Source organism: Gekko japonicus, unplaced genomic scaffold, assembly GCF_001447785.1.
Source record: "Gekko japonicus isolate JY-2015 unplaced genomic scaffold, Gekko_japonicus_V1.1 scaffold2470, whole genome shotgun sequence".
Taxonomy (NCBI): Eukaryota; Metazoa; Chordata; class Lepidosauria; order Squamata; family Gekkonidae; genus Gekko; species Gekko japonicus.
In genome coordinates this window covers 159,908-183,132 of record NW_015164269.1, presented here as the reverse complement: position 1 = coordinate 183,132, position 23,225 = coordinate 159,908, and the positions used below count along the sequence as shown (strand labels likewise).

Sequence of the window (23,225 nt, the reverse complement as noted above, 5' to 3'; positions counted from 1 at the left end):
AAATTGAACTTTAAATCAGCAATGTAAAACAGCAATGTGTATGTGTTTCTGGAGATAGGCATCTATATTTAAGATTTTAATCAATTTAAATACTGAATGTGCAGATTTTATAGCTTATTATATTTTAAATTAAATTCAAATTCCAGTGCTGTAAGTTGTCTTAATTTGTATATTGTTTAGATTTAAATTTTAAATTGTAATGGCCATTGGCTACACAATAAATTTTACTACTGCTATTAAACATTTATTTTTTAACTTTCACTACGTCATTTCCTTCTTACTCATTTTGTATACCCTCGTGGCTTGTTAAAAATTTTAAAGTACATTATGTTCTGAGGTTTTTGTAAACAATTGATAAGTCTGTATTATAACTAAATGATAAGATCGTCCACTTTGCCTGGGAACCCTCTTGTTTTTAATGTAATTGGGTAAGCATAGAATGCTGTGTGACTGTAGAGGTTTTATTGACAAAGAGTTGGAGAGATTTTCTGTTTTTAACACAATATTTTAAAATGGCTGGTCTAGAAGTAGGGGAAAAAGAAGAAGGGGAAAAAACGAATGGTTACAGACTTCCAACTTTTCTTACAAGAAACAATCACTCTAATAGTAGAAACAGCTGTGAAAACAGCCCTGGACTCTATGCAGCCTAAGCTGGATTTACTTCTACAGCAGAGGACCAACCAGATGGAAGAACGAACTGACATGGAATCCATCTTTGTGAGAGATAGGGACACAGAAAATACAGATGAAGTCTGCAAGCAAAATGACGTGGCCTGCAGAACAAAGTTAACACAAGCAAAAAGAAACAAAATGTTTGGAGAACTGAATGTGAGATTCTATGAAAGAATTACAAGAGATGAAACTTTTACAGCAGCAAATGCAAATTTCCTTCAGACAGAGAAAATTAAAGAATATATGGAACCTCAAACTATCCAAAGAATTGAATACAGATGGCTACTTTCAGAAGCTATTTTTCGTACATACAAGGGGAAAAGACACAGAATTGTGTCTTTAAAACTTAAAAGGAGAAACCAGAGAATGAAGAAGAGAATGAAATCCTATAAAAAAGGTTAAAAACTTTCTGGATTTGCAAGACCAAACACACTGGGTCAAAACGTTTTGGATAAGTGAGATTACGCAGTCTTCCAAGATTTTATAAAGGATTGAAAAGACTATAGAGATGCGTATGTCTTAAAAATCAAATTAGGCTGACATATAACCACTTTGAAGGAAACAGGAACTTTATTTTAAAACAATTGCAAAAGTATATAAAAACAAGGTGGAATATAGAAAATAGATACTTGGATATTGTATGAGATACTGAACTAGATATCATAGTGATGAAATGTAAAGCCCCCGATTTGTGTATGTTTGTCTTAATAAAAAAGAAAAGAAAATGTTAAAAAAAATATGTAGTGATGGCCACAGGCATGAAAGGGGATTAGATGGACTTGTGGAGCAGAGGTCCATGGGGACTAAAGGGAATCTTCGCATTCAGAGGCAGTCAATCCCTGAATACCAGTGCAAGGCGACAACATCAGAGGAAGGCCTCAGCCTCAGTGCCCTGGTTGTTGACCCTCTAGAGTTGGCCACATGTGAAACGGGATGATGGACTAGATAGTCCAGTGATCTGATCCAACGGGGGCTCTTCTTATGTGTGTTGAGCTGAGGGCCAAAGGTGGAGCCAAGGAGGCCTCTTCTGGTGTGGAGACATCTTGTGTGTGTCTTCTTCCTGCTTCTGCTGTAGTCTGCTTTCATAGAGTGGCTCTTCCCTTCTGTCCCTTTTGGTGCTTGGCTGATGCTCATACTTTCTTGGGATGCCTGAGGTCTAAGTCACAGGAAACACGTACAGTATCATCAGAGAACCAGTTTGGTGTAGTGGTTAAGTGCGTGGACTCTTATCTGGGAGAACCGGGTTTGATTCCCCACTCCTCTACTTGCAGCTGCTGGATGACCTTCAGCAAGCCATAGTTCTGTCAGAGCTGTCCTTGAAAGAGCAGTTCTTGAAAGAGCTCTCTCAGCCCCACCTACCTCACAGTCTGTCTGTTGTGGGGAGGGGAAGGGAAATGAGTTTGTAAGCCGCTCTGAGCCTCCGAGTGAAGGGCGGGGTATAAATCCAATCTCCTCCTCTTCTTCTTCTCCTTCTCCTCCTCCCCCTCCTCCCCCACCCCGTTCTGAAAGGGTGTCTTACACTGGGGCTGGGAAGAACATTTCAGATTTTTCATAAGAGCATAAGAGAAGCCAATGTTGGATCAGGCCAGTGACCCATCTAGTCCAACACTCTGTCACTCAGTGGCCAAATGCATCATGCATTTGCTGATGCACACATAAAGTAAAGGTAAAAGTTCCCTTTCTCGAAACCATATATCAGCATAAAAAGAATTAGAAGCCAGAAGTGATCTTGTAGTGACCGGTCTTGCATATTTCTAGGGGATGCCATGCCTGGGACATATCTATAGATGAGCAGAATGTGCTGGCAACATTTGTGGGTGGGTGGGGGTGACTGAAACTGATTTTTCAATAGTATTATCATGTGTGCCAGAAAAGATGGATTTCTGTGCTTCTGTGGCAGGTGGCGGAACGTGACTGGCGTATGACCTTTCTGCCCCAGTTTGAGGCCTGCGTACATGCTGGAACATTTAGCTTCATGTGCAGCTACAACAGGTGTGTGTTTCTGTATCCTCTCAATAAATTTGGGAGGGTTAAGTGTAAGGGTTTAGTGGACAAGAGCATGTTTGCAGGCCCTTCTTTTTTCTGTATGGAGGGATTGAAGGGTTACTTGTGTTCGAGGTGAGGAATCTGCTGACCTGGTTTCTCTTGGGTGGAGGGTCTAGTCCAGTGGGTTAGAGACTGGTAACCTGGACACCTGGGTTCTCTGGGACTAGGAATTAGCCCCATCCATGAGCTTACAGCATGACTAAAACTCAGAGTTGGACTTCTGTATTCTCCTGGACTGGATTGTTTTCCCTTTTGCTTTTGTAGCCAGTTTCAGGTGGGTAGTCATGTTGGTCTGCAGTAGAAGAGCAAAATTGGAGTCCAGTAGCACTTTAGAGACAACAAGATTTTCAGGATATAAGCTTTGGAGAGTCAAATCTTCCTCTGTTAAATACATATTTGATGAAGGGAGCTTTGACTATCAAAAGCTATATTATATCACAAAATCTTGTTGGTCTGTAACATGCTACTGGACTCAAATCTAGCTTTTCTTTTGTAGCCAGATACTCAGATACTATCAATTATGGGCACAAAATTATCTCTGTGTAACAGCTAGTCCATCTCATGTGGTTACTGAAAGAATTACTAACCTAACAAAGGGCTCAGAACACTTTTATAGGCACTATATACGTGTTGGATGCTGTTGGGGGTTAGGGCAGTGAACTGAAAGATGCTGGCGGCGGCAGCTGCAAGACACTTCGAGGGCCACTGATGGACTCTCTTGTTCCTGCCCAGGATTAATGGAATCCCAGCGTGTGCTAACAAGAAGCTTTTGACAGACATCCTGCGCAAAGAATGGGGCTTCAATGGCTATGTGGTGAGCGATGAGGGAGCTGTGGAGCTGATCATGGTGGGACATCTCTACACCCATAGCTTCCTAGAGACTGCAATAGGTGAGTAGAGCAGGGCAGAGAAGAAAAGTTTATTCTTGGCCTGCTGGCAGGAGGTCCACTTAACCCATCCGCATCACTGTTTCAGTTCCTTGTGGCCCATTCTTGTGTCCTTCAGGCCAGTCCTTTGGTCAGGTGTCCCCATCAGTTGCCTCCCCAATCTCCAGGAACTTCCTTCACATGTTCATTGTGGGGAAAGTGGGATGGGATAGCTAAGGGACTGTGGAGTATTTCACTTCACCAATGAGAGAGTGAAACCTGGGTTTTATCATGCAAACCATGCAGTACTCATCCTTGTAGCCAGGGGATAAATATGACTGGCCTCCCTCACAGGGGTGCTTGCTGTAAGGGTTGCTGTAAGGTATTGTGTGTGTAGGGCACTGAGTCATCACTTGTAAATTAGAAACTATACAGCCCAGCTATTCCCGATATACTGGTTTTGTGCATGTAGGAAACCTTGTCCACAGGCAGATGTTCAGCCATGCAAATATCTCCCACTAAGACTGGCATGGTATGGTCCAGGAACAGCTTTGCTACCTTGTAGGCTCTAGTGTCATTGTGAATGTGTGTGTTGTCCAATCCAGTGCTCACAGGTTGTTCAAGCCAGGATAATGTAGTAAGTAGGTTGTCACACTAGGATCCAGGAGACCAGGGTTCAAGTTTGCCATCAGCTATGGAGTTTGTTGGGTGACCATAGGGGGCTGAGGGCTTAGACTGGCTCAACCTACTTCACAGGATTGTCTTGAGGATAAAATTGGGAAAATGAGAATGTGTGCCACTCTGAACTCCTTGGAGGAAGGGCGGTGTAAAATGTACTAGGTAAATAGTTCAGAGATTTTATTTGGGATCTCACCTGCTTATGACTTTCACTCCTCCTGTATGCAGTTTCTGTGAATGCTGGATGTAATCTGGAGCTATCCTATGGGATGCGGAGGAATGTGTTCACTCACATACCTGAGGCTGTTGCCAAGGGGAACATAACCTTGGAGGTAAGCTGTCCTTCTTCCCAGAGAAAGGAAGAACAGGCAAAGTTGGGTCACTGAATACGGTAAATTTCAGTTTGGGTTTTTTGTAACTTCTAGCTTTGAAATATCTCCCCCACCCCATTGCTCCATTCACTTCTGATTTTCATCTAGTTTCAGTCTACCGCTTACTTTCTTTGCCTATAAAATAGTTTGAGAAAGCACAGTGAATAAATAAACATTTGAAGAGTCCATTTTTCTTTGGAGTGGCATTTGGGTTATGATGCAGAAGAGTAGCAAGATTGCGTTCCAGTGGCACCCTTATATTTCAGGAGAGGTGTTGCAAAGAAGGGAGTCAAGATACAGATAAGTGTGAATCTGTTTTGGTTTTCAGTTAATATACCAAACACAGGAAGTAAAACCACAAGACCATTATGTTGTGGGGAGTGAGTGAGGAGGAATCAGTTGACTTCTGATGCAGATGGCATAAACTTCACCTAACAGTCTAGTTGGTTGTGAGAACTTGGTTCCCCTTGCTGATCACATTGCGGTTTCATGAGCTGACTGTGCTCCTTCGTTTTGCCCTTTCTGCAGATGATCAAAGACCGCATCCGCCCACTCTTTCTCACCCGGATGCGTCTGGGTGAGTTTGACCCGCCAACTATGAACCCATACAATGCTCTGGGTCTTAAAGACATTCAGACCGAAGCCCACCGTCAACTGGCCCTTGATGCTGCCATCCAGTCCTTTGTACTGCTAAAAAACAACCATGGGACTCTGCCCCTTAAGGCCAAGGAAATCTTCGGAAAAAAGCTTGCGGTAAGCATTTGGCAAAAGATGATACAACGGGAAGGGTACCTCATTCTTGATAGTGTCTCCTTGATTCCGGTGTTGTTAGGGCATTCACTGCAGTTGAAATTTTTATAGGGTGATCAGGATATGTAGAGAACCATTCCTCCAGGGCATTGGGACCACAGTAGGGTTGCCAACAGTGTTCCCTCTAAGCTGAGTTAGTGTGAGCTAGCTCAGTTTTTTAGCCTCCGGCTCACACATTTTTGTCTCAGCTCAGGAAGGATGGCTCCAGAGCAAACTCATAGATGCAGCAGCCAAATTCCTCGCTCACAACTTTCATGCCAGCAGCTCACAAAGTAGAATTTTAGCTCACAAGACTCCACAGATTAGAGGGAGCATTGGTTGCCAGCTTTCCTTGGAGAAAGCCTCAAAAGGGCATCTGTTGAAGATGCTTCAGTTCAGCGGGGTTTGGAGTTCTCCCAGAATTACAACTGATTTCCAGACTACAAAGATAATTTTCCATGGAGGAAACAGCAAATCTGAAAGATGGACTCTATGGCAACATATCCTTACTGAATTCACTCCCAAATGCCCCTTCCCCTGGCACTGTAGCCAAATCTCTAGGAATTTCCGAAGCCAGAGTTGGCAGCTCTAACCCACAGTGTGACCATTTCTCCCAGGGGTAGGACAAGTAGAAAGTGTGCCTGTAGGTCAATGGTGTGGACATGGTTTGTATGGTGAAAGTCTCTGTTCAGTCTCTGGCACCTTCATCAAAGATTTCAGATAACAGGACTAAAGGAGACCATGTGGAGTTGCTGTCAGAGAAAACTAACTGGCTGGCTGGACTAATAGATGAGTTAGTTTATCTGTTGGTAAACTCTTGAGTCTGAAGGAGCCCACCAGCAATTGTATAATAGACTAATGAATGCACCTTTAGCCAGTGAAACATTATTATCAGTTCCACCACATTAACAAGTGAACCGTACTGGTTTATAAATCCAGGAACTGGCTGTTGTTGACTGAACCTTATAAATGAACTAGGAATAAGGTTCGTTGTGGAAATAAATACAACGAACTCTAGAAAGAGGCTCTGGGTGAGTGCCCTGGCCTTGGGCACTTAGCATCAATTTACTGTAATGACCTCAGCAGGGTATAATGACACAGAGCTTACCGTTTTCTCCAGGGGAACTGATCTCTGCCATCTGAAGAGCAGATTCTCTTCTGAAGAGCAGATTCTGAGTGATCTCCAGCCCTCATCTGGAGATTGGCAACAATGGCTCCCCAGGAGGAATAGCTGGTTTGGAGGATGGAGTCTATGGCATTGTACCTGTCTGAGGACCCACCCCTCCTCAAACACTACCCTCTCCAGGCTCCACCCCTCAAATCTCCAGGAATTTCCCAACCTGGAGTTGGCAACCCTATCTCCTTCCCAGCCAACCATCACCTGCACCTCTGACTTCAGCTTTCCATCTCCCCCACACACACCTGGAGCCTCTACCTAGGAAAAGTACAGTCTCTCCGCATTGGGGACCCAAGCAGGAGGGAAGCAACCTCATCAGGGTAAAATGACACAGAATCTACCCTGCAAAGCAGCCGTTTTCTCCAGGGGATCTGATCTCTGCCATCTGGAGAGCAGTTTTAATTCTGAGTCATCTCCAGCCCTCACCTGAGGATTGGCAGCTGGTGTTCCAGGAGAAAATAACTGCTTTGGAGGGTGGACTCTATGGCATTCTATTCAGCTTCCCTCCCCAAACTCTGGTTTCCGTAGACTTCACCACAAAATCTCCAGGAATTTCCCAACCTGCAACTGGCAACGCTAGTCAGGACTTGCCCAAATGAGTTCCCCACAAAGGCCAAAGTAGGCCTGGAAAGGGCCTCCTGCCTTTGCCTTTTTACTGACAGAACCTAGCTTGGTTGCTTAGCAACAGCCACTGAGGGGAAAGTTAGCCCCACAGCAGTAGGAGAAGAGAATGGTTTGAGAGCCGGTGGCCCACCTCAGTACCCAGCCTACAGCAGAGGAGCCAAGCAGAAGTAGAATCGTCTTTGTCAGGAATGACAGCCGTTTTGGCAGTTTATTCTTTCAGGGAAGAGTGTCCAGGCTGGCAGTGGGTACGAGAGAGGAGCGGACCCAGCCCCCAGCCAATGGCATGCAAGTTACTCTTTGAGTGGCGGTTGACTGGCCAGTGGCTGATGGAGCACACAGCACAGCCAGTGGGAGAGCTGGAATCTCTCACTGTTTTTGTCTAAGTCAGTAAATTTCCTTTGGAGTTAGTAATCATGGTAGAAGGCAGGTCTCAGTGGGAAAGTGCTTCCTACCTTCTGGGCTAAGCAGATTTTGTTCCGAGCTTCCATTGTTGACTTTTCCTTCATAGACAGGACAGACAATGCACTTCTTAATGTTTGCAATCCACGTAGGGCTCAAGATGCCTCAAATTAGGTGTAGAAAAGTGCTATTGAAAGAGCACTGCTGGCCACAGGCACTTTACAGCAAACAAATTGCTGTATTCTTAAAAAATACTGCTCTGTGTAGTCTGCATTGTAGTCTTGAGGTTACCAGACCACAAATGATAGAGAGAGGCTTCTCCCTTCTCCCTTCTCCCCCAGGCCTCAGTTCTCTGTGCCAACTGTCCCATTCATCTTCTGCGTATGGGAGTTTTAATCCTACTGTGATCCCTAATTTCTTCTTGGCAGGTGGTTGGGCCTTTTGCAGACAACCAAATGATTCTCTTTGGGGACTATGCTCCGGTCCCAGAACCCCAGTACATTTATACCCCAAGGTAAGACCAATAAAGAACTCTTCAGCCTCGGAAACTGTATGTTGAGCCAACCTTAGTGCAGCTGAGGTATCTCTTTTTGGTCCAAGCACCACTCACTCTGGCTTGGCTTGGGCATACAGAACAGTGCTTTTCTGGGCACCCAGCCTCTGGAGCAGCTAGTAAAAGATCTGAGCTGGAAGGCTGTGAGCTGAAGAGACCACCAAGTGCCCTGCCTGCTGCTCTTTAAACATGTCCACTGGATTGGCTTGCAAGGTAGCATAAGTGGGACCTTTGCAAAAGTATAGTGTCCGTATGTGCATCTAGTAGGTAGGTAGGTAGCATTTATTGTATGGGGCCAAAGGCCATTACAGTTGGGATGCACAAAAGGAAACATAGACAGAAAAAACAATAACAGTATAAAGGTACAAGCATGTAAAAACTTATTTAAAAAACACATAAGCACCTCTTCCCTGTGTACAAATAAAGTATTTCAACTTTTACACACAGCTCTAGCCTGTATTTTCTTGGCTGCCAAGACAAATTGGTGCCACTCGATAAGAAACATACTGGTCTGAATCAGAGAGTAAGTTTCTCCAGTGCAGAAGAAGAATGTATACCTTTTAAAATCTCGGTGAGAAATTTATTTCTGGATTGCATGGACAAAGAGCAGAACAGAATATAATATGGAAGATCTTCTGGGGCCAAGGCTCCATAAATACACAGATGTGCTATTTGCAGCTAATATTGTGTGGGGCTTGTCCAACATTGGACAAGCAACTGTCCATGGCTGGTGGATACATTCAACTTACTGGTCCCTTTCATGTGTAAGCGGGTCAGGGCGGCTTACAAAAATTTAAAACAACATACAATATAAAACCAGCACTTACAGGTATAAAATACAGTAAATACAGTAAAACTAAATAAATACGGCAGCGTCCTATGGTAAAGTGCTAGTGTGACCCAGCCGGTACAGTCAGTTCTTATTTAAACACTTGGTGAAACAGCTCAGTTTTCACCGCTCTACAGAAATGCTGGAGGTCCCGTAGCGCTCTAATTTCACTAGGGAGCTTGTTCCACAGCTTTGGCGCCACCAGGGAGAACGCCCTGGTCCTGGTTACCATCAACCTGGCTTCTCTAGGCCTGGGGGAGGGGGGCAGGCGGTGTTGTGATCCAGACTGCAGTGCTCTTGGAGGAATGTACGGGGAAAGGCAGTCCCTCAGGTAGGCAGGCCCCTGACCATTTAGGGCTTTAAAGGTCAAAAACAGCACCTTGAAGCTAATCCGGAACGCTATTGGAAGCCAGTGCAATGACTTCAGCACAGGCTGGATGTGCTCCCACCTGGGGAGACCCATCAACAATCTGGCTGCTGCATTTTGCACCAGCTGCAGCTTCCGAAGTTGCCCCAAGGGCAGCCCCATGTAGAGAGCATTACAGTAGTCTAACCTCGAGGTGACCATAGCATGGATCACTGAAACCAGATCATTGCGATCCAGGAAGGGGACCAACTGCCTAATCAGCCGAAGGTGGTAAAACGCTGCCTTGGCAGTGGCCGCTACCTGGGCCTCCATTGTCAATGAGGCATCCAGGAGCACACCCAAACTCCTGACCCTTGGTGCTGGCACCAATGGCGCCGCACCAAAGGCCGGAAGAGGGGCCCCTAACCCCAAGCCACTCCGATTCAGGCAAAGGACCTCCTGTCTCCGTCAGTTTCAGACAACTCAGCCTAAGCCATCCCACCACGTCCTGCAACGCCTGGTCCAGATCTCCCGGGGTAGAGCCAGACCGACCACCCAACCACAGATAGAGCTGGATGTCATCCGCATATTGGTGACACCCAAGCCCATACCTCCGTGCAATCTGGGCAAGGGGGCGCATGTAGATGTTAAATAGCATTGGGGAGAGCACTGCCCCTTGGGGCACTCCACAAACTAGTGGGTACCTTCGGGACATCTCCTCCCCAAGCACCACCCTTTGTCCCTGACCTTGGAGAAAGGAGACAAGCCATTGCAAGGCCAGCCCCCAAATCCCCGCGTGGGCGAGGAGCTGATGGTCGACCGACAGATCTAACACCAGCAACACCGCCGTCCCGCCCCGATCCAGATGCCTCCGGAGGTCATCCGTGAGGGCGACCAGTGCTGTCTCTGTCCCATGACCAGGGCGGAAGCCGGACTGGAAGGGATCCAGCGTGGAAGTGTCATCTAGACAGCTCTGCAACTGTATCGCCACCACCCTCTCTACTAATTTGCCCAGATAGGGCAGATTGGAGACCGGCCGATAGTTGGCCAATTCGACTGGGTCCATGGATGGTTTTTTTAGGAGAGGGCGGACCATCGCTTCCTTGAGAGCCCCTGGGAAAAGGCCCTCCAAGAGGGACCTGTTGATAACGTCCCTAAGGGTGCCTCGTAACCCCTCGCGGCCAGTTTTAATTAGCCAGGAGGGGCATCGATCAAGGTTGCATGTGGTCGGACATACAGTTGAGACCAATCTGTCAACTTCCTCTAGGAAGCTGACACCATCCTGACTTTCACCCTTAAAGTGAGGCTGCGATCCAATGGACACTTTCTCCATTGAATAAAATGGGACTTAATGCTGAGCAAATCAGTTTAGGATTGCTCCCTGAGAGCTGTTTCTCATCCTTGTCTGTTACAGGAGAGGTCTGGCAATGATCTCAGCTCATGTCAACTTTGCTGCTGGATGTGCCTTCCCCAAATGCGACCACTACTCTGTTGCCGAGGTGAAGTCCGCAGTTGAGGGAGCGGACATTGTGGTGGTGTGCTTAGGCACAGGTGAGCAGTCCCAGTTTCCTTCCTGCATGTCTGTTAGAATAATCTCATGGTCATTCCTCAAAGTGGAGGAGAGCCACAGCTAGAGCATTTGCTTTGCATGCCAAAGGCCCCAGGTTCAATCCCCACTGTCTCCAGTTAAACAGGTCACGTGATAGGTGCTGCAGACCTCTGCCGGAGACTTCAGAGGGCCACTGCCAATCAGAGTAGGTGACCTTGATGAAGTGACAGCATCTTTATAAGTTCAAGGTGTAACTCTTCATTTCAAGCAGAATAGCATAAGGAAGCTGTTCTCTTGCTGCAGTGACCGTACTCCAGAGCTATAGGGTCACTTGTGTTGTTTTTTTAAAAAAGAGACATGTCACCAGTGAGCGAAATTCTTCAAACTTTTTAATATGTGCTTATTCATATGAATGCACCCATCTATACACATGCACGCAGTGGGGAACAGTCGTGTTTTTAGTTCAGTTGCACCTTAGACAGCATCAAGATTTTCAAGGCATAAACTTTCAAGAGGCAAAGCTCCCTTCATCATAGATCCAAGGGAGCTTTGGCTATTGAAAGCTTATACCCGAAAACCTTGATGGTCTACTAGACTGGAATCTACCTCTTCTACTTGCAGACCAACACGACTACCCAACTGAAACTATGATTGTTTTTAGTCATCTTGACTTGTGGAGACAGTGTATTCATATACACATGAACTACCTGATACTGATGGACTCTATGGCAACGTATGGCCCATCAAAGTCAGTATTGTCTACTCAGACTGGCAGCAACCCTCCAGAGGTCTTTCACATCACCTCCTACCTGATCCTTTTAACTGGAGATGCTGGGGATTGAACCTGGGACCTTCTGCATGCCAAGCAGACGCTCTGCCAGTGAGCCACAGCCCCTCCCATCTTTACTGTGAAGCCTAAATAGGGTATCGTGGTGCTTTCCAGGAGATTCTTGACGTTATTCCTAAGTGCATATTTGTCCAGGTGAAAATAAAAGGGCTGCATTAGTCACTAAGAGAAGAAGAAGAGGAGGAGGAGATTGGATTTATACCCCGCCCTTCACTACCCAAAGGAGTCTCAGAGCGGCTTACAAACTCCTTTCCCTTCCCCTCCCCACAACAGACGCCCTGTGAGGTAGGTGGGGCTGAGAGAGCTCTGACAGAAACTGCTCTTTTTCAAGAACAGCTGTGCCAGAATTATGGCTTGCCCAAGGCCATCCAGCCAGGTGCAAGTGGAGGAGTGGGGAAACAAACCCGGTTCTCCCAGATTAGAGTCCGTGCACTTAAACGCTACACCAAACTGTATAAAAATAAGGCCAAGGCCAGTGGTGCAAGTAAAGTAAAAATATATTTTATTGCTCAGTTAAAATTTCCTACACATTTGACAGACTTCTTCAGGCAAATCTGTTAGTCTTGCACTGTTTCTTCCAGGACCAGGGGTTCCTTGGTCTTTGGCTAGTGGCCCCTGTCTGTGGGGAAGGAGCTGGCTGTATGTTCAGGTGCTCCCAAAGTGGAGGAGATCCCTACAGCAAGGACGTCCCTGCCCTGGCTGGATGGATGGCCTGGGAGCTGATGCCACAGTTGAGAGAGAGATTTGGACAAGTGACTTTTAAGAGCAGGGTCTCTAAAAAAAAGAAAGAAAAGAGCAGGGTCTCTGTCAGACTTCTGCAGCAATCAGTTCCCAACAACTTTCTTGCAAAGAAGTAAAGTTTATTGAAACGTTGAAGTATGCAGGTTGTCTTTCCACATCTCGTATCAGTGCTGGCAATAAGCGTGCAAAACAAATAGATATATATAATTCAAGAGAGTCCCCTGATGGCCTGGCGCCAATCACAGAACAGGTAGAAGCCTGCCAAAGCTAACGGGTCCAGAGGCCCACACACACACTCCAAGGCAGCTAGAGGCCTAGCTGACATACTGCCCCCCTCAAGATCTCCCCCACCAGGTTTATTGGAGTACATTTTGTGAAAACCACATAGAAGTTTAGGAGTGTTTACATGACAGGCTTTCACCCATTCATTATGAGAGGGGTTAAAGTCCTTCCATCGGATAAGATAGTATAAACTGCCACGTATAAGCTTTGAGTCCAAAATTTGGTCCACCTCATGGTGTGGCTCACCATTCCGCAACAGAGGAGGAGGGGCTGGAGGTCAAGGTCTCCACTTGTTTGGACCTGGGTCCCTCTTTAACAGACTGAAATGAAAAATAGGATGTACATCTTTGAGTGATTTAGGCAACTCAAGTTCAACCCAGCCTTCGTTTACTCATCAAGCAAGTCTGGCACTAGCCCACATATTGAGAGATGTCCTTTCTCATGTGAGGCCACCAAAACTGCCGTTGGAGCAGATGAAGGGTTTTTAGATATCCAAAATGACCAGCTAGGCGAGATTCATGTCCAAAGTGTAGAACTTCTCCATGGAGGGCATTCGGCACAGTCTGCCCCAACTGTACCAACAGCCATTCGGACCTAGCTGGATGGAAGGATCTTTAGCGGTCTGTTCCCTATCAGAGTCTGTGAAAGCAGCTTTGAATTTGGAAATCCATGGCTCGCCCCCCTCCCTGGCCTCTGCTTTCGCCTGGCTGCGTGTCACTGTGGCCGCTTCCAGTGAAAATGGAATCCACCACCTCCTCCCTCTGACTGGCATGTTGGGGGAGGCGCGATAAGGCGTCAGCCACGGAGTTAGTCCTTCCCAGGAAGTGCTGGAGGGTGAAACGAAACGTAGAGAAAAACTCTGCCCATCTGAGCTGTTTGCCATTTAGGTTTCAGGGGGTGAATAAAGGTTCTAGGTTCTTATTATCAGTCCAAACTTCGAAAGGCACCCTTGCCCCCTCCAACCAATGCCGCCAAGTGATCAGGGCCAATTTAATAGCCGCAGCTTCCTTGTCCCACACCGCCCAGTTTCATTTGGTAGCATTGAATTTCTTTGAAATGTAGGCTAGTGGATGTAACTTTCCATCTTCCCCCTCTTGTAAAATTGCCCCTCCATGGCAACGTTGGATGCATCTGCCTGGACCACAATTTTTTTATTCTCCTCGGGATGGTGTAAAATTGGCTCAGAGGTAAACAGTTCCTTTAATTTGTCAAAAATGCTTTGGCACTCAGCCGTCCACTCCAAGCATGCACCTGGTTAGGAACTGTCTTGCCCCTTCCCCTTAGTCTTTAACAAGTCAGTGAGGGGCAGACTTACTTGGGCAAAATTGGGCAGCAAGGGACGGTAGAAGTTAGTGAAGCCTAAGAATGATTGGAGTTATCTTCTAGTACAGAGGGCTTCCCACCCCAACACAGCAGCCACCTTATGCAGGTCCATTTCCAACCCCCTCTGGGAAATGTGGTAGCCCAGGAAGACTACCTCTTTCTTATGGAACTCACACTTGGATAGCTTGGCAATGTTACATGAGAGTCCATGTCTTGGGAGTATAAAAGAATGTCATCGAAATACACAAGAGCCCCATTAAACAAGTGCTTGTGTAATACTTCATTGATCAGGTTCATGAAGATCCCTGAGGCTCCCTGCAACCCAAAGGGCATCACTAAATACTTGAACTGTCTCAAAGGGGTGTTATGCACTCTTGTGCTCATCCCCCTCCCGGATGCACACTCGAAAAAAGTAAGCGTCCCGCAAGTCTAGTTTAGAAAAAAAAAATTCCCCTTGGCTGCCTCCACCAAAAGGTCTTTAATCAGTGGAAGAGAGTAAATGTTAGTAGTGGACACCACGTTCAGGCCCCGGTAATCTATACATAGCCTCAACCCCCCAACCTCCTCCTCCTGGAAGAGAACTGGAGCCGCAAACAGGGAGGAGGCGGGGCAGATGAACCCACGGGCTAGGTTTTTGTCAATGAACTTCTGCAGTTCCTCCTTCTCCGCAGGGCTCATGGAATACAGTTTCCCTTTAGGCATTTTATGCCCTGGCAGAATCTCGATGGCACAGTCCACATTGCGGTGGGGTGTGTGTGTTTGTCTGCCTCTTCCTCCTCAAACACCTGGGCGAGGTCTCTGTATTCTGCTGGGATGGAGTTAAGCTCCTCCTGAGCCAAACACACTCCGGTGGGGTTACCGGCATCTTTCCCCACATCCTTTTCCAGACATGGTCGTCACATTTGGGGTCAGAGACGTACAGGGTTCCTGAGCTCCACCATATATACCAGTGGTGGCGAACCTATGGCATGGGTGCCAGAGGTGGCACTCAGAGCCCTCTCTGTGGGCACGCGTGCCATCACCCCAGCCAGGCCCAGACCATCATTAAAGTGTCGAATTCTCTGACAAATAATTTTAAGTAAATGAAAGCATTTGGGATTGCCTTTCCTTACTTTGTTTGGATCATCTTATGAGTTGTTTTTTTAAAAGTAAAACCTCAGCATTCAGGTTAAATTGCCGTGTTGGCACTTTGCGATAAATAAGTGGGTTTTGGGTCACAGTTTGGGCACTTGGTCTCTAAAAGGTTCACCATCACTGTCCTAGTCTGACACTCTGACCACTACACCACACTGGCTGTCTTTAATGGTTCTTAGTTTGCTCCAGAGTTACCCAGAGTTTTTGCTGCCCACAGAGCCTGGTCTGAAAGTTGGGAAGCAAAATGCAATTTGGCACAGCTCAGAGAAGAATAGATGGTAGGATGGAAAGCCACCAGCCGGTAGCCAGAATCATACATGAACAGACTCAGGGTTTCTTGACGTCTGACTATGAGTGGATATCCAGGTTCCAGCCATGGGTTTAAAGAAAGGGGTTGAGTACTCAAGGACTTAGAATGAAATCTGGCTAACCTAGTTTTGTTCATCTCAAAATAGTTTGGAGAACAAGATGGATGAGGGGGTCTTTCCAGGGGAGTGTGAGCAAGGGAGAATTTAGAGATTTCCCACCTTGTGACATTTGTGCATACAACAACTACTTGTTCACAGGGTCTGTGAACTCACTGCAGCCCTGTGAGAGGTGCTAGAACTGCCTACCACTCGAACCATTTCCTTGTTTACATTGTCTTGGTGAGACTGGTGGACACTTTTCCATCCTTCCAGGATACTCCCATTAGGTTCTTCTTCAGTTTGCAAAGGGAGGCTGTCCAAAGAGAAGGAGGGAGGCTATGGAAGGGCTTCTGTTTGACACTGTGCTTCCTTCTGCTTAGGGATTGATCTGGAGATGGAAGCCAATGACCGGAAGGACTTGGCCCTGCCTGGGCATCAGCTACAGCTTCTGCAAGATACCGTGGCCTTAGGTGAGGGCAGCTCTTGTGAACAGCAGTGTCAAAGCTGAAGGCAGCAGTGGGGAAGGAAGGACCAGGTGGCAAGGACACTTGGTTGCTCTGGGCCCCCTGAGTTCTAGTGTTGACCAAGGGATGTGGCTTTCAGAAGGGCTCCAGTAAGAAGTAACACAGCCACACTGTTCCAAGGTAGCTCAAACACAATAAAGCCAAGCCAGAGCTCATGTATCCAGAGGGTACACTCAGGTGTACTCTCTATCCCATCTTGCTGTCCCAGATACAGTACCAAGTCCAGAACTTCTTAACTCTGTGCTGCTTTGGCTGCCATGCTAGTGTCCCATGACAATGGGGGGGGGGGGGGGGGAAGATGTTGGGTTTATAAGCAAACTAATGAAACTTCTGGAACATTTGTACACACTGGCCTATTTATCAAAGACCTCCTGTTCTTTCCGTTCCAGCTGATGGACGTCCAGTTATTCTGCTCCTTTTCAATGCATGCCCGATTGATATCAGCTGGGCCAAGTCCCACGATGGTGTGGGAGCCATCTTGGCCTGTTCCTTTCCTGCACAGGCTACTGGCCTGGCTATTGCCAAGGTGCTGGTAGGAGCAGAAGGCTCCAGCCCGGCTGGCAGACTCCCCGCCACATGGCCGGCAGGTATGCACCAGGTAAGGCTGAGATGCCAGGCCAGGAAAAGGTTTGCTGTGTGATCTTTCTGCATGTATAAATTAGCCTTCAGAGTTGAGCAGCTGAAGTGCTTTAATAAGGAAAGAATTTTACAGGGCTCTGTTTCTAGTGACGGGTCACAAACAGGAACAGGTTAAAAAGCTCTTTGGCTCCACCTGGTAACTTGGTCCCCTGCGTGTCCATACATGCACATACACAAGAAGCTGTTTTCTGTTGGGTCTGGCTCTTGGTCTATCAAGGTCAGTCTTGTCTACTCTGACTGGTTGGTCCTCTCCAGGGTCTCTGGCAGAGGTCTTTTGCATCAACCTACCATCTGATCCTTTTAAATGGAAATGCTGGGGATTGAATCTGGGACCTTCTGCATGCTAATCAGATGCTTTGCCACTGAGCCATAGCCCCTTCCTAGCTGCCTTGCACAGAGTCAGACCAGTGGTCTGTTCAGTATTTCCTGCTCTGATTGGCAGCAGCTCTGAAGGGTCTCAGGCAGAGGTTTTTCATATCACCCACTTCCTTAAACCTTTTAGTGTGGAAGATGCCAGGGATTGAAGCTGGGACCTCCGGCACGCAAAGCAGATGCTCTACCACTGAGTTGAGATCCCACCCATGAGATGGAAGCAATCATGCTTGCCCTTCAGCCCTAGCTTCATTCAAAATAAGACCACTGTTAAAAATTCATTGCTCAACAGAGAGCCAGGAGAGGGAGCCCTTTCCTGAGCTTGTGTTCTTGCACAGCACTTTCGTTAAGGAAGGCAGAGACAAACCACTTTGGCCTCTTGAGGGGGGAGGTGAGGGGAAGAGTGGTCAGCTCCAAACACAAGGCCATCTGTGGGGCCTTGCAAAGGAGCCAAGGGCTGGACTACATGATACAGTGGCCCTGATGAAGTCCTGCCATTTTGTGGGAGTGATAACACTGGGGGGGGAGCAATGTTCCCTCTAAGCTGCGGAGTCTTGTGAGCAAAAATTCTACTTTGTGAGCTCCTGGCATTAAAGTTGTGAGCAGGTGATTTAGCTGCTGCATAAATTAGTTTGCCCTGGAGCCATCCTTCCTGAGCTAAGACAAAAAATTGTGAGCTGGAGGCTAAAAAACTGTGAGCTGGCTCACACTAACTCAGCTTAGAGGGAACACTGGGGGGGGAGTGTATGGGCCTATAATACCCCGGATCCATTTGGGATAGGGGAAATGATGGAGGGTGCAGTGGCCCCTCCTGTCCCCATCCTGTGTTGAACCTAACCGGGATTGCTCTTCCACAGTGCTGTCAAAGGGAGTTCCACAGTGGGGCATCCCCAGAATCACTGTATTGTCTTGTTTGGCCCTAAGGTTTGGCTTGGCTATTGTCTGGAACTTGCACACTTTTCATCATGCCCCTCTTCATCCTGCCTGCCTGCCTGGGCTCCTCCTCTATTTCTTCCATTCACTTCTGCATGCCCACCTGCAGGTGCCCCCGATGGAAAACTACACAATGGCTGGCCGGACGTATCGGTACTATGGGGACGAAGCTCCGCTGTACCCCTTTGGCTATGGGCTCTCGTTTACCACCTTCCACTACAGCGATCTGGTCACAAGCACCAGTGTTGTGCCCATTTGCGGCAACCTCAGCGTCTCTGTGATAGTGGAGAACACTGGCACCAGAGATGGCGATGAGGTGAGCATCAGATGTGGCTTACATTCATACCTACAGCAGGATTGGTAGGGTTTATTCATCTAGATATTTATACCCTGCTTTTCTCCCTGCAGTGGGGACCCAGAATGGCTTGTGACATTGTTTTATCCTGTGGGGTAGGCTAGGCTGAGAGTGTGTGACTGGCCCAAGGACACCCACTGAGCTTCCATGGCAAAGTGGGGATTTGAACCTGGGTCTCCCAGATCCTAGTCCAACACTCTTAGCTACTAATGCGATTTTGGGCTGTATCAACAGAAGTGTGTGTCCAGATCACGTGAAGTGATGGTACTGCTTTACTCTGCTCTGGTTAGACCTCACCTAGAGTATTGTGTTCAGTTTTGGGCACCACGATTTAAGAAGGTTAAGATGCTGAACTGCAGACCGGAAGGTCGGTAGTTCAGCAGTTCGAGACCCTAATGCCACGTGACAGAGTGAGCTCCCGTCTCCAGTCCCAGCTCCTGCCAACCTAGCAGTTTGAAAGCAAGACATTGCAAGTAGATAAATAGGGACCGTTTCGGAGGGAAGGGAACAGTGTTCCGTGCGCCTCGGCGTCTAGACATGCCAGCCACATGACCACGGAAATGTCTTCGGACAGCGCTGGCTCTTCGGTTTGGAAACGGAGATGAGCACCGCAACCCTAGAGTCAGATTCGACTGTCTTTCAAGCAAGGGAAATCTTTACCTTTACCTATAGACAAGCTGGAAACATGTCCAGAGGAGGGCAACGAAGATAGTGAGGGGGTCTGGAGACCAAGTCCTATCTAGATGAGGAAAGGTTGAAGGAGCTGGATAGGTATAACCTGGAGAGGAGACAACTGAGAGGTGATATGATAACCATCTTGAAGTACTTGAAGGGCTGTCGTATAGAGGATGGTGCAGAGTTGTTTTCTGTTGCCCCAGAAGATTGGACCAGAACCAAAAGGTTGAAATTAAATCAGAAGAGTTTTCAGCTAAACATTAGGAAGAACTTCCTGATGGTTAGAGCGGTTACTCAGTGGAACAGGCTTCCTCGGGAGGTGATGGGGTCTACTTCTTTGGCGGTTTTCAAACAGAGCCTAGATGGCCATCTGACAGCAATGCTGATTGTGTGAACTTAGGCAGATCATGAGAGGGAAGGCAGGAAGGGTTGCCTCAGTGCTTAGTTCTTGTGGCCCTTTCTTACACCCCCAGGGAAATGCTGATCACCACTTTGGGGTCAGGATGCAAGGTCTGTGTGCAATGTTTCTCGAGGCTGGTTTGGCTGGAGATCCTGGAGGGTTTTTTTTTTTTTTTGTCATCTTCTGGGCATAGAACAGGGGTCACTACAGATGTGGAGGGGGAGGTATTGGTGAATTTTCTGCATTGTGCTTGGGGTTGGACTAGATGACCCTGGAGGTCCCTTCCAGTTCTATGATTCATACTACACGATGCAAGAAATGGTTGCAGTGAGGAACAGAACCAGTCGAGGGCGGAGGGAGCTGGAGACAATAGCCTGTGTCTGAAAAGGAAATGGAAGTCCTTGGGTCCCCCTTATGTATCTCAAGGCAGAATCCTGCCCCCCTCCCCAATAAAAAATCCATCTGATCCAGGCCAGAAAGGGGGTTGCAGGAAAAAGGTCAACCCAGAAAAGGCGTGTGTGACTGTTCTGGAGCTGGTTGCAAGGGTTTAGAGAAGGTGATGCCCGTGGCAGCTTTGGTATTCTTGATATCCGGTAGAAAGGGGGCATGATTTCCAAATAATGCCATGGTCACCAGATGGAGACTGGCAGGAAGATGAGTTTTGGTCTCTTCTCCTCTTAACAGCTCCTTCTCTTTCTCCAGGTGGTGCAGCTCTACCTTCGCTGGGGAAATGCATCCGTTCCAGTGCCACGCTGGCAGCTGGTTGGTTTCCGTCGGGTGGCCGTGCCAATGGGACATGCGGTGAAGGTGCCCTTCCAGTTAACCTACCAGCAGAGAGCGGTGTGGTTAGGGCAGTGGCTGCTGGAGCCTGGCAGCTTCACTCTGTTTGCCGGTGGGCAGCAGCCCTCCCAGGAAACCCGTGTCCCTTCTAACATCCTGCAAGCTGATTTTACTGTAGCTGGGAGCGCTCAGGGAACCAGCCAGTGCTAGGAACTGGGGACTGAAGAGGAGGAGGAGGAGGAGCACTCTGTTGGGTAGCTCATCTGGCCAACAATTACGTCCAAAACAAGTTTTCAGATAAGGCAAAAAACATAGAAATATCTTGGCATGGGAAGAAGCAGATATACTGTGAAACATTACAAATTTCAGGACTTGGTTGTCCTGGCTTGCTTTTTTGCCAGGTGAGCGGCGTGGAAGTTGGCTGTTTGGGTCATGGTGGGTTCCAGAAGACATTGAATTGGGATCCTGGCAGCTGACGTGGGCAAGAAGGGTCAAGAAGAATGAAAGCCTATTTTTTAAAAAAAGAAAAAGAAATATTCACACCCTGGGTTTTTGGGAAGGGTTCTTTTGCTTCTTGTGCCTTTGGTTACTTTTAATAAAACTGAATTTGAACTAAAAGGCTCACATGGTTATGAGAAGAGGGTTCTTGAAAGAGGGTGGTGGTATTGCTTGTACCTGGACATACAGAGCCAAAATTCATTTGCTCATGTGGCATTGCTGGGTGGAAGGGGGTGGGGGGTTCAAGATCTCTTAACACAGATGTGTAGCAGTCTTGCCAGGCTCTTGTTCCCAGGATGCTTTGTGGAAAGCCACGGCAGAGGAATTGCAATAAAACTGATAACCGTTTCCAACGAAGTCTACGTTTGTCTGCTCTCCTAAATGGCTGTGAATTAGAGCACATCTGACCCCCCCACACACACACTTTCTGCTCTGCTTCCACAGCCCTCCTTCCAGGGGAGAGGGAATCCAGGTAATTTCAACCCAGGGAATGAAAAGTGTTAAATACTGGGTTCCGTGGATGGTCTGACCCCAAGCCTGGTGATCAGCTCTCCTTTATTAGTGATTCAGCAAGAGCAAAAAGCGAAAAGCCAGGGCAACTGCCCTGTTTAAATAGCATGCAACTCCACCCACTTCCCCAAACAACTACCAACGATAGGCCATTGTCAGAACCATTAATTCCTCATTGGCCACCTCCAGAGTCCTGGTGGGCTATTGTTCTAGAGCTCCAAGCTCAGCCAGTCTCTGGTAGAAACACTCCTGTAATGTTCCAGTCCCAATACATAACACCCCTCCCCCCCTAAGTTCCAAAGCACCTTAATACCCATAGTCCTCAAGGTACGCTGGCTTACACCTTTCCTGGTGAGAGAGTCTAGGCTCGGTTGTTGGTGGTGAAGTCACAGGAGCCGTGTCTGGAGTCGCTGCAGTGGCACTGGGGAAAAGTGGCAATGCAGGAACAGAGTCCGGGGGCTCCGGAATAGTCTGTATGGGTGTGGGCAACTCCGTGTGGTTGGGATGGACTCTGGCACACGGTGCATCACACTCCAAGCTGTGCGGCGGCGGTAGCGGCTCCGGGTGGCTGGCTTCCGCAGCGGCTGGTGCTGGCTTGGCTACCTCCAGCAGGAGACAGCGGAGAAGCTGGTCAATGTGCCTGCGCAGGATCTGTCCGTCATTCGTGGAGTCCTTGTACAACACTGAACCGGTGACCCTGATGACCCTTGCAGGAACCCACACAGGGCCACTGGAGTAGTTCCGAGCATAGATGGTGCTGCCTGGGAAGAACCCTCTGGGTGCTTCTTGAACCTCCGAAAATGGGCGGTTCTCTGGTGCTCGATCCAGGTGCAGCCGGTCTAACCGGGTTGTGAGGCACCAGGCCATAAAGAACTCCACTGGGCTGCAGCTGGTGGTGGAGCTTGGAGTTGCCCGGTGACCTAAAAGGAAAGTTGCCAAGCAGTGCTCCCAGTCGCCCTGGATGAGCCGCCTGAGGGAGTTCTTGGTGGTCTGCACCATTCTTTCCACTTGTCCATTGGTGGCCGGGTGGAACAGTGCAGACCAGATGTGGCAGATCAGGTAGCGGCCCAAGAATTCCTGAAACACTCCCAACGTAAAAGCAGTCCCATTGTCTGTAACGACCATGTCAGGCAGGCTGTGCATGCAGAAAATCCGGGTGAGGGCCTGGATGGCTGCCCGAGAGGAGGTGGAGGCGACTGGAACAACCTCCAGCCATTTGGTGTAGGAGTCCACCAATATGAAGAATATCTGACCCTGGAAGGGGCCAGCAAAGTCCAGGTGCACCCGGGACCATGGGGTGTGGGTGAACTCCCACTGCTGTATGGGAGCTGGGGGGTGGTGGTTTCCTGGCTGGGTCTCCTGGCAGGCCTGGCAGTGCTTGACCCAGGCCTTGATCTCTCTGTCGATCCCTGGCCACCACACGTAGCTGTGGGTGAGAGCTTTCATCCCAGTGATCCCCAGTGAGGTAGGTTAGGCTGAGAGTGTGCAACTGGCCCAAGGTCACCCAGCAAGCTACCATGGCAGGGGAGGGGGGTGGAACCTGAGTCTCCCAGATCCTCGTCTGACACTCTGGCCACTACACCGTGCTAGTGATCAGCTGGTCCTTCCAGTTAAAGCTGGTAAAATGAGGTCAGGGGAAACAATACCTTCGTCTCCAGGCCTGTAGGCGTAAGCATGACCAAGAAGTATTCTGAATAGACTGGAGGTTCTTTTCAGGCAATGCTCCCTCTAAGCCGTAGAGTCTTGTGAGCAAAGATTTGTGCGCTACCGGCATTAAAGTTGCAATTTGGCTACTGCATTAATTAGTTCTGGAGCCACCCTTCCTGAGCTAAGACAAAAATATGTGAGCTGGAGGCTAAAAAAAACCTGTGAGCCAGCTCACACTAACTCAGCTTAGAGGGAGCAC

The 23,225-nt window shown here is 48.0% G+C and overlaps 1 protein-coding gene across 1 annotated transcript in view; it reads left to right on the top strand.

The window, feature by feature from the left end:
* LOC107108312 (beta-xylosidase/alpha-L-arabinofuranosidase 2-like) overlaps positions 1-21,157 on the top strand; it is a 43,974-nt gene extending 22,817 nt beyond the window's left edge. The window contains exons 6-15 of the mRNA XM_015408731.1: positions 2,573-2,664; positions 3,451-3,608; positions 4,491-4,594; positions 5,162-5,386; positions 8,051-8,136; positions 10,765-10,901; positions 16,014-16,103; positions 16,547-16,755; positions 18,211-18,417; positions 20,234-21,157. Coding sequence (XP_015264217.1) covers positions 2,573-2,664; positions 3,451-3,608; positions 4,491-4,594; positions 5,162-5,386; positions 8,051-8,136; positions 10,765-10,901; positions 16,014-16,103; positions 16,547-16,755; positions 18,211-18,417; positions 20,234-20,521 — 1,596 coding nt within the window. The 3' untranslated portion in view covers positions 20,522-21,157. The remainder of the gene's footprint in view (positions 1-2,572; positions 2,665-3,450; positions 3,609-4,490; positions 4,595-5,161; positions 5,387-8,050; positions 8,137-10,764; positions 10,902-16,013; positions 16,104-16,546; positions 16,756-18,210; positions 18,418-20,233) is intronic.
* The last annotated feature ends 2,068 nt before the right edge of the window (positions 21,158-23,225 follow it).